The sequence below is a fragment of the Bombina bombina genome, chromosome 1 (genome assembly GCF_027579735.1).
Source record: "Bombina bombina isolate aBomBom1 chromosome 1, aBomBom1.pri, whole genome shotgun sequence".
Taxonomy (NCBI): Eukaryota; Metazoa; Chordata; class Amphibia; order Anura; family Bombinatoridae; genus Bombina; species Bombina bombina.
In genome coordinates, this window is record NC_069499.1 from 929,448,238 (window position 1) to 929,460,110 (window position 11,873).

At 39.5% G+C, this 11,873-nt stretch overlaps 1 protein-coding gene across 2 annotated transcripts in view; it reads right to left on the reverse strand.

The window, feature by feature from the left end:
• Positions 1–7,829, reverse strand: part of ASXL1 (ASXL transcriptional regulator 1) — a 38,689-nt gene extending 30,860 nt beyond the window's left edge. For both annotated transcript variants that reach the window (XM_053698933.1, XM_053698849.1), the window contains exon 1: positions 7,614–7,829. In XM_053698933.1, coding sequence (XP_053554908.1) covers positions 7,614–7,673 — 60 coding nt within the window. In that variant the 5' untranslated portion in view covers positions 7,674–7,829. The remainder of the gene's footprint in view (positions 1–7,613) is intronic.
• Positions 7,830–11,873: the final 4,044 nt, after the last annotated feature.

Genomic DNA, 11,873 nt, shown 5'->3' on the forward strand with positions numbered 1-11,873 from the left:
TATGTATAAAAGGAATATATTTTACCTCACAATTTCCTCATCTCAGCAGAGTAACTTCTGTGTAAAAAGTTATACTCAGCTGCAGCCCAGCCTCAGGTAAAAAAAAATAAAAAATGAAGAAATGAACAGCAGCCAATCAGCATCAGCAGTGCTGAGGTCATGAACTCTTACTGCGATCTTGTGAGATTTGACTTAACTCATGAGATTTCATTGTAAACTTCCTTTAAACTGAATAGGGAAATAAGATGAGTGCACGAGGCTCATCCCTTCGGCTGTCCCGGGACAGACATACTGATTTGCTGCTTAGAAGTCCTTTACAATGGGATGTGGCTACTGAGGAACTTTTGAGGTAAAATATCTTTCTTTTTTACATAGAGATGTTCAGGTGATATTTTCTAGTCAGCTTTTTACAGCTATGCTGCATCACTTTCAAGTGTTTCAACATTTGGGTATTATGGCCCTTTAAAGGGACATGAAACCCTATTTTTTTCTTTCAGATTAAAAAAATATTTTTTTAAACAACTAAGATGACTAAGGTGTAGACTGTCCCTTTAATGATAATTTGTGCAATAAAAAAAAAAAGAACATTTTTAATATTAGCTAAAATTTGCGCGGCGATCAGTGAAATCAGCCGGGCAGCGCACACACTAAAAAGGTCCTAGGGAGAACACTGTATATTATGCCAAAAGGCATCACTCACCAAAATAAATAAATCTCTCACAGCCACCTGAGTCACATTCATGCTTCCCCAACATGATGTATTTAGCCAAATCTCGTAGAATTAATAACTTTTTCCAGAGACAGAGAAGCACACTAACCTTAACCAGGATATCTTGCAGCTGGTAAAGACCCATAAAAAAAAACACAAGTGTTTTTTTGGGCGGGGTTTTAAAGTAAAAGTCAAATCCTAGCATTTGTGAAACGCTAGGATTTACCATTGAAACAAATAAAGGGGACTTTCATTCATGAAGTATAAAATACTTCATGCTGAAAGCTCCTTTATTTATTTAAAGTGTTTGTCGTTCTGAGCTGCTCAGGCAGCCCACGGCAGAACACCGTTTCGCTAAATAGGTGACGTTTTCACCACTTAGCCAATAACCATGCGGTAAATCCGGCTTGGCACCCTTTGAAGACGCATTTCCCGCACGCTATTTGCTAAGAGGTAGACACGTCACCTCTTAGCAATACAGCATGCTGCCGTGGGCTCCCTGAGCAGGTAAGAACGGCGAACGATTGAAACAAATAAAGGAGCTTTCACAAAAGATAGGATTGACTTTCACTTTAAATATGATATTTAAAAAGGGACACAAGTCAAAATTAAACGTTTATGATTCAGACAGAGGATGCAATTTTAAACAACTTTCCAATTTACTTCCATTAACAAAATCGGCACTGTCTTTTTATATTTGCACCTTTTGAGTCACTAGCTCTTACTGAGTACGTACAAGAATTTACAGAATATAAGTAAATGAATTTGTGATTGGCTGATGGCTGTCACATGATACAGAGAAAGTGGAAATAGACAAAACTTTGAAACTTGTCATCAACAAAATCTACTGCTCATTTGCAGTTCAGACTAGGGGTTTGATTTATCAAGCTGCGGTGGAAAGGGGCACACATACAAATTCAGCATTGCACAAGAACGCAATTTTGCACTCCTGTGCAACGCTACCACCTGCCCACCTGCACAGCCAATCACATGCGGGAAAGAGATGTCAATCTCTGCTGTCGGACGAAACCGGGGAGATTGAAATACACACACACACACACACACACTTGCTAGTTTTAAAATGACATGCTGTATTATAGCATGTATTTTTTTTTTTAAACACAATATTTGTAACATTGTTGTACATACTTGCAAGTACTGATGTCTTAAAGTGCTAAAAAGACGTGCGTTTTCCAGATCCACTACGTAACTACAAGGGTTTACTCGTCCACAAAGGATACCAAGTGAATGAAACAAATTAGATTATAGAAGTAAATTAGAAATATGTTTTTTCTTTATTGTATGCCCTAACCACAATAAGGTTCACCGACACTAATGTCCATTTATATATTGGTTGAAAAAAAAAAATAACTATGGTTTAACTAGTCAGGAGAGAAAAGTTTCTAAATTACAAAACTGCATGTGTATGTATATAATATATATTATTTGTTTTTATAGGACAGAAAATGTATTTTTCCAAAAGGAAAATGACTACTACTTATAGGGACACTAAACCCAATTTTTTTCTTTAATGATTCAGATAGAGCATGCAATTTTTAGCAACTTTCTAATTTACTCTCTTGCTATCTTTATTTAAAAAGCAGGAATGTGATGCATAGGAGCCTGCCCATTTTTGGTTGAGAACCTGGGTTATGCTTGCTTATTAGTGGGTAAAGGTCAGCCTCCAATAAGCAAGCACTATCCATGGTGCTGAACCTAAAATAGACTGGCTGCTAAACTTTATATTCCTGCTTTTAAAATAAAAGATAGCAAGAGAATGGAGAAAATTTGATAATAGGAGTAAATTAGAAAGTTGCTTAAAATTTCATGCTCTATCTGAATCATGAAAGAAAAAAATGTGGGTTCAGTGTCCCTTTAAAATTCCTACTTTTTAAATAAAGATAGCAAGAGAACCAAGAAAAATTGATAGGAGTAAATTAAAAAGCTGCTTAAAATGGCATGCTCTATCTGAATCATTAATGAAAAATTTGGGGTTTAGTATCCCTTTAAAAACTGACAGATTAAATTACTGGCAACATTTATTTTTAAAGGGACAGGCTGCAATTTAATTTTTATTGGATTAAAAGATAGATAATCCCTTTATTACCCATTCCCCAGTTTTGCATAACCAACAGTTATATTAATATACTTTTTACCTCTGTGATTACCTTGTATCTAAGCATCTTCTGACAGCCCCCTGATCACATGACTGTGACTGTTTATTATCTATTGACTCGCATTTAGTACTGTGTTATGCTAAATCTTAAATAACTCCTAATGCATGAACTCAGTTATCTATATGGCCCACATGAACTAGCAGTTTCCTGTTGTAAAATGCAAGCAAAAAAGCATGTGATAAGAGGCTGTCTATGGTGGCTTAGAAACAGGCAGACATTTAGAGCTTTAAATGTTATAAAGTATATTAATCTAACAATGTTGGTTGTGCAAAGCTGGGGAATGACATTAACTCTCTTTTTAAACAACAATTTTAGTGTAGACTGTCCCTTTAAGCATACAAGCACAAGAATCATCAGTATCTTACCAGAGCTCAGCAAATGTAATGATCAAAGAAAAATTACTTCTGGATGCTTTTGTTTAGTTATATATCATATTACACAAGCACACTCCTTAGCCTACTTAGCCTACTGAAGTATGCCTTCATGGTTTCAACAAACGATACTAAGAGAGAAAGGTACTTCTGATAACAGAATCAGAACTTTTTTTCCCCACTTTCTGCGATGAGTTTTATTTTTTTAGTGAAATTTTTTCTGCAGACCATCTTGAAATAAAATTTTAAATTTAAAACACTAAAGAACCAATAAAGGTTTGCAACCATGCCCCAAGGCAGAAAATGCACCATGTTTGCAAAAAGGAAGTACTTTTCTAAAGTGATGGTAAACTTTATCCTTTATAAAAACAGATCTGGAATGTTAGTGATATTTTAGATTGAGTTTAAAGGGACACTAAACCCAAATTTTTTCTTTCGTGATTCAGATAGAGTATGCAATTTTAGGCAACTTTCTAATTTACTCCTATTATCAAATTTTCTTCATTCTCTTGGTATCTTTATTTGAAATGCAAGAATGTAAGTTTAGATGCCGGCCCATTTTTGGTGAACACACTGTGTTGTTCTGGCTGATTGGTGGATAAATTCACCCACCAATAAACAAGTGCTTTCCATGGTCCTGAACAAAAAAAATAGCTTAGATGCCTTCTTTTTCAAATAAAGCAAGAGAACGAAGAAAAATTAATAGGAGTAAATTAGAAAGTTGCTTACATTTGCATGCTCTATCTGAATCATGAAATAAAAAATTTGGGATCAGTGTCCCTTTAAGTCATCAGTTGTAATGAAGATGCACTATAACTTACTTTTTAATACAGATATGAAATACAAATACCCTGATTTTCGCCCCTAACTTTAAAAGTCAATTATTCTGTGAGCTAAAGGTTTAAATTGTTGTCCAATCAGCACTCTAGCTACAACAAAAGTGCCATATGGGGAGAGCGCTGATTGGAGAACAGTTAAGAACTTTAGCTCACTGAAAAATTTACTTTAAAGTGAAGGTCAATTTAGATAAAATCGGTGGCCGTTTTTTAATAATCCTATTAAAAACAAGGGCACTTTAATGCCACAAATTTGACATTTCACTCGTTTTCTTCAAAAACGTACCTTTTAATCCAGACAGCCGCTGCAGTGCTTCCTCCGCAAGCCCTCTTTGCGGGACCAAAATGACCAGAATTCCTCCAATCACGGCGTTGCCTCAGGCCATAATTCCCCCAGGGGAGAAGCCGTTATTGGAGAAAGCCTGATTCGTCATTTCTGACGTATGAAAAGGCTTCCGACGGCAGGGGAATCGCTGGAGCGCTGTCAGGATTAAAAGGTACGTTTTTGAAGAAAACGAGTGAAATGTCAATTTTGATGAATTAAAGTGCCCTAGTTTTTAATAATTTTATTAAAAACCGGGCACCGATTCATCTAAATTGACCTTCACTTTAAAAGTGGACGGTGGAGCGGGGGAAATTTGAATTTCATATCTACATTAAAAAGTAAGTTATAGTCAAAGTATCTGTATTATTCTTATCAGGTTTGTTATGTGTGTAATGGATCTTGTTACTACAAATAAAGTTATAAAAAAAAAAAAAAAAGTTATTGTGCATCTTCATTACAACTTATGAATTAAACTCCATCTAAAATACCACTTACATTCCGGACCTGTTTTGATAAAGGGGAGAGTTTACCATCACTAAGTTTTTAAACTGTTGAGTAAATGTATTTTCTTTGTTATTGGTCTATCATAACATAATTAAAAGGTAAAAAAGGCACATAACATTTTGCATTTTCTTTGCCACTTGATCCTTTTAATTTAAGGGGACACTGAACCCAAATGTTTTCTTTCGAGATTCAGATAGAGCAGGCAATTTTAAGCAACTTTCTAATTTACTCCTATTATCAATTTTTCTTCATTCTCTTTGTATGTTTATTTGAAAAGCAAGAATGTAAGTTTTGATGCCGGCTCATTTTTGGTGAACAACCTGGGTTGTCCTTGCTGATTGGACAGCACCAATAAACAAGTGCTGTCCATGGTACTGAAACAAAAATGTGCTTGCTCCTTAGTTTAGATGCCTTCTTTTTCAAATAAAGATAGCAAGAGAATGAAGAAAAATTGCTAATATGAGTACAGTAAATTAGAAAGCTGCTTAAAATTGCATCCTCTATCTGAATCATGGAAGAAAAAAATTGGGTTCAGTGTCCCTTTAAACAAAAACAGATTTCTCAAGGCCAACCCTGCTACATTTTTAAAATGGTTATGCTACATAAAGACAACAGATGTCTTGTAATTAAAAGTCCCTTTAATATAATATTTGTATGGCATGTCTGCTTTATGTAAGCGACTCCATTAAAGGAATTCTAAAGCCAAAATTAAACTCATTCAGATGGATTATTTTTTTTAAATACATGCTCTAATTTGCTTGTAGTATAAAATTAGGCACAATATTTTTATATGCTCCAACTTCTACGGAGCATGTGCAACACCTCACAGCGTATAAGTATACGAGTCTGATTCATTGATAGCAGTGAAATGATAAAGGGAAATGGACAGACATTTTTAAATGTAAAAAAAAAATCTCATTTGAAATTCAGTTTTATTGCATTGTATTTTTATTATGCAATTCTGACGTATTCAATGAGCATTTAAAGTGAAGGTCAATTTTCATCAATGAGTGCCCTGTTTTTAAAAATACTTTTAAAAACAGGGGCACTTTCATTGATGAAACTTAACATTGCACTGGATTTGAAGAAATACTTACCTTTTACTCCTGCAAAGCCGGATCAACGATCTCCCTCCTCCTTCTTCCTGCTGTAGACCACAGCAATGACGAAACTGGCTTCCTCCAATCACAGCTGGGCATCACAAGCTGGACGCTCTGGGGTGCAAGCCATGATTGGAGGAAGCCGGTTTTGTCATTTCTGACGTCAGTACAGAGGAACTGAGATCGGCCATCCGGTTTTGCAGAAGTAAAATGTAAGTATTTCTTCCAATCCAGTGCAATGTAAATTTTCATCAATGAAAGTGCCTTTGTTTTTAAAAATATTTTTAAAAACCGGGCACTCATTGATGAAAATTGACCTTCACTTTAAGAGGAAGAATAATTACATTTGATCTAATTTGTTTATCAAAAAAACCTTGTTTCCCTGTTATAAACAAGTAGTATCCACACATTTCAAATGGGTGAGCAAATAAGAATTTGCAGGGCTGAAGATGTGATAGAATACTTTTAATATAGAAAGGACATGGATTAAGAGAAACTAAGCAGGTCTCCAGCAACTAGATATATTAGTCTATTGATATCTCATTCTTTAGTTCTGGAGAAGCCCTACCTCTTCTGTACACTTACCTCTCCTTCTGTGCGGCTCCTCTACCAAGCTCTCTTTTTTTTTTAAACAGCTCTGCCGCTCTCCTAGATATTATTATCAGTTATTTGTAAAGAGCACTGCCAAGTGTTTTCATGGTTGTAAATCAGCTCTCATGAAGTTGATCAACAAAACAAATGGGCTCATAGGCTAAAATTCAATCATATACCTTCTACCTCTTTTGTACACTTCTTCCCCAATGTGCTTTCCTCTGCCACTGTCTTCACCTATTTGCACCCCCTTGCTTTTATCTTTACAATCTTCCCCCTACACTCCTTTGCACTTACAATGCTCCAGTGAAGTAAACATAACCTCTACTCTCAACGTTTGGTATTCATCTATTCACTACCCTGCTCCTTTTCTAAGGGTGCTGATCAATTCCCAGACAACTTCTCCCCATTCTGTATGCCTCTATCTTACTACATATATATTCCTTGGTTTGTTCTTTGCATCCACAGCCTATTACCCCTGGTACCCTCCCTTCTGATTGCTAAGCTTATTTGTCACATTTTCTCTAAGGTACACCTCTTTGTGCACTTATTTCATACGGTGCATTCTTTTGCCGAGCCTTTAATTGGTGCACTCGCTTGCCCTGTCTACTGTATAATCACTATTATTTCAGTTTATAACCAAAAAACATTTCCCTAGTGCAGTGCACATCTGCAGTCAGCACACAACACGCCCCCTGTGTGTTGTATAATACACACCCACCCAAGTATCTAGATATGCTTGTCTGTGCCTTTTACCTCAATTGCAGTTTAAAAATTACAAGCCCTTTTCACGGTATGCACTCTTCATATACGTGATTGTATTTATAGTGCAACCCCTTTGCACCTATGTATGTTAGCTTCCCTCCTATATTTGCTATGTGTCCACCATCAAAAGGACTCCCATTTAGCTCGCTGTTTCCTTTCTGCCTCGATGATATATTTATTCAGAAACTCTCTCCCAAATTCCCCGCTCTTTGATGGCCTCCCCAGACCGCGGTACCTCTCTTGCGGCCTCTCTCCACGTGCGCTCCCGAGCTCTTCTCTTCTGTTTATCCCGCATGTCTAGTTTCTCTTAGAATCAAATGCGAAGTGAGACTGGGTCCCGGGAGTCTGTCAGCTCGAGCGTAGACGCAGGGCGTGATGGGAGATGTAGTTCACACGGTTTAGGCCACCGCTCCTTACCGGAACCACACTCCCCACAATGCAACGGGATACACGCACTATGCGCGCCACTTCCGCCACGCCTACCGTCACGTGAAAGGAAGGAAACGCGCGACCCTAAGGCACGCCCTAATAGTATAGTATTACTGGGGGGGTCACTTGGGGTGGGCTTTGCCATGGTCAGGATTGGTCACTTGGGTTGGATTTGCTACCTTATGCCTCTAGATATTACAAATAAGTAGTACTAGTAATCTTCTTCTCAGTCTACTGTCTTACAGTAATGCACTGGTTTATTTTTCAACCTATATGTAATGTCTATACTATTAATTTTTCGAGTCATTATTAGAATAATACCTTGTGTGGCTAAGTTATTCAAGGAGCATAAAAGTGCAAATAAAAGAAAATGTTCTTGTGTTTTAGAGCATTTTAGTATTGCACTTTTGCTTGCAAGTCAGCTCCAGAGCAACAATAAGCTGCTAGGAGCCAGATGAACACACCTGGATTTCCAAAGACAAGCATTTTGTTTGTAGCCTAGGGTTGCCACTGTTCTAGCCAAACATGAACACTTGTGCTATGTTTTGTACACACTGCGTATAATAGCATATAATATATCCTATATTATAAAAGACAAGTGTTTGTCTGAAGCCGTCATGCGCAGTTCAGACAAACACTTGGCCTTAGACAGCAGCTGATCGCACGCGCACCCACCCGACTTCGCACGCGCCACCCCCTGCAGGTGAAACCAGCAGCGCGAGGACCGGGCAAAGAGCACAGCTGATCGCACGCGCCACCCCCTGCAGATGAAACCAGCAGCGCGAGGACCGGACAAAGAGCACAGCTGATCGCACGCGCACCCCTGCAGATGTAACCAGCAGCGCGAGGACCGGCAAGTGAAGGCGCAAGGAGAGAGAGAGAGAGAGAGAGAGAGAGAGAAAAAGAAAGAATTAAATATAACACAACACGGCCCGTGTGAACGGGCTTTAGGACTAGTATAATATAAACGCTCACATAGATAAGACATATACACAAATTGTCATGAGATGCCTGACACAGCATAGAACAGTGGTTCTCAACCAAAGTGACCTCAAGGCCCGAGAGAGAGAGAGAATAACTCATTGTGTAAACCATTTACAAATCTAAACAAGTCAGAAGACTTGCTTTAAAACCAGAAACTCTCTGACAACACTGTTTCCAATGCAGCAAAGGAATCTGGGTAAAATATGCTAATGAGGTTCACAATGACTCACCTTTTTTACTTTTAGCCTGCTTTTTAAAGACAGACTTCCCTTTATGCCATAGCACTGCTGCATTACACAGCTTTGATGCTTAGCTAGGGTTAGTACAGTGATTTAGACCAATCCCAGGACAACTGTTTTGTGGTTTTTGCCACTCATCAGCTGGGAGTAGGTTAAATCACTGCTTGGTAAAGTTCATTTCTGGGGGAAATTCAACAACAATTAAAATTATGGGGAGGCGAAAAGTGAGTGTAAAATCCTCCACTAAATACAAAATATAGAGAGAATAACTCATTGTGTAAACAATTTACAAATCTAAACAAGTCAGAAGACTTGCTTTAAAACCAGAAACTCTCTGACAACACTGTTTCCGATGCAGCAAAGGAATCTGGGTAAGATATGCAAATGAGGTTCACAATGACTCACCTTTTTACTTTTAGCCTGCTTTTTAAAGACAGACTTCCCTTTATGCCATAGCACTGCTGCATTACACAGCTTTGATGCTTAGCTAGGGTTAGTACAGTGATTTAGACCATGCAGCAGTGCTATGGCATAAAGGGAAGTCTGTCTTTAAAAAGCAGGCTAAAAGTAAAAAAGTGAGTCATTGTGAACCTCATTTGCATATCTTACCCAGATTCCTTTGCTGCATTGGAAACAGTGTTGTCAGAGAGTTTCTGGTTTTAAAGCAAGTCTTCTGACTTGTTTAGATATGTAAATGGTTTACACAATGAGTTATTCTCTCTATATTTTGTATTTAGTGGAGGATTTTAAACTCACTTTTCGCCTCCCCATAATTTTAATTGTTGTTGAATTTCCCCCAGAAATGAACTTTACCAAGCAGTGATTTAACCTACTCCCAGCTGATGAATGGCAAAAGCCATGAAACAGCTGTCTTGGGATTGGTCTAAATCACTGTACTAATCCTAGCTAAGCATCAAAGCTGTGTAATGCAGCAGTGCTATGGCATAAAGGGAAGTCTGTCTTTAAAAAGCAGGCTAAAAGTAAAAAAGTGAGTCATTGTGAACCTCATTTACATATCTTACCCAGATTCCTTTGCTGCATTGGAAACATTGTTGTCAGAGAGTTTCTGGTTTTAAAGCAAGTCTTCTGACTTGTTTAAATTTGTAAATGGTTTACACAATGATTTATTCTCTCTATATTTTGTATTTAGTGGAAGATTTTAAACTCACTATTCGCCTCCCCATAATTTTAATTGTTGTTGAATTTCCCCCAGAAATGAACTTTACCAAGCAGTGATTTAACCTACTCCCAACTGATGAGTGGCAAAAACCACGAAACAGCTGTCCTGGGATTGGTCTAAATCACTGTACTAACCCTAGCTAAGCATCAAAGCTGTGTAATGCAGCAGTGCTATGGCATAAAGGGAAGTCTGTCTTTAAAAAGCAGGCTAAAAGTAAAAAAGTGAGTCATTGTGAACCTCATTTGCATATCTTACCCAGATTCCTTCGCTGCATTGGAAACAGTGTTGTCAGAGAGTTTCTGGTTTTAAAGCAAGTCTTCTGACTTGTTTAGATTTGTAAATGGTTTACACAATGAGTTATTCTCTCTATATTTTGTATTTAGTGGAGGATTTTAAACTCACTTTTCGCCTCCCCATAATTTTAATTGTTGTTGAATTTCCCCCAGAAATGAACTTTACCAAGCAGTGATTTAACCTACTCCCAGCTGATGAGTGGCAAAAACCATGAAACAGCTGTCCTGGGATTGGTCTAAATCACTGTACTAACCCTAGCTAAGCATCAAAGCTGTGTAATGCAGCAGTGCTATGGCATAAAGGGAAGTCTGTCTTTAAAAAGCAGGCTAAAAGTGAGTCATTGTGAACCTCATTTGCATATCTTACCCAGATTCTGCCACAGGTGGGTAGGGTTCCCAGCAGCAGACTGGGGGGGGGGGGGGACGACAAGGGTAAACCAAAGGAGTCTTCCAAAGGGCCCCAATCTAGTAACCCGGTTTGGAGATCCCACCCCCCAGGAGATAAGAAACCAGGGCACCATAAGTGCTTTGCTTGTGACCAGGAGGGTAACATGAAGGGAGATCCCAATTGGACACCACCACCCACCTCACCGTTGGGCAGACAAAGGGGTTGGCCAGTGTAGCGCTTGGGGAGGAGGTGGTCCCAGGGGGGTGTGGGGATCCCACAGAGATGACCCTTGTCTCACTAGGGGACGGTGAGATGGTCCAGAGAAACCTAATGCCTGATAACACTAAAAAATACAGACAGTGGGTGACCATCAATGGGCAGAGGGTAGAGGCTCTCAGAGATACTGGAGCCAGTGTGACCGGTGTCACCTGGTGTCTGAAGAGCACATAGTCCCTGGTGTATTCCACCAAGTAGTTGCAGTGGACAGCTCGGAACGCCGATGTAAGGTGGCGCAGATTCCCTTTGAGTGGGGAGGGGTCTCAGGTTCCTTGAGGGTAGCTCTGAGTTCCACCATGCCAGTTGACTGTCTGTTGGGCAACGACCTGGAGACTTCCACCTGGAAGGAGGTGGAGCTCAGGTCGCACTTGGGGATGTTAGGGTTGCCAGAGTGGGCATGCGTGACCACTTGGTCCATGGCAGCCAATCAGGGTGATCAGACGGACCTGGAGCCTGAAACAGTGGCCCAGGTGACTGCCACGAGAAAGGGCAAGGGGTGCGGGAAACCCGCCCCAGAGGTTCTCACGATCCGGGAGGAGGCTGACCTTGAGGGGGAAGCCCCGGCACCTACCGGGGAGCAAGTGGCTGAACTGGGAGACCTACTTGAGCTGACCCATTGGCAGCAAGAGGGGGTCCCACCAGGGAGGAGTTCTGCGCAGAGCAGAAGGTGTGCCCTACTCTCCTGGGTCTTAGGCAGCAGGCCGGG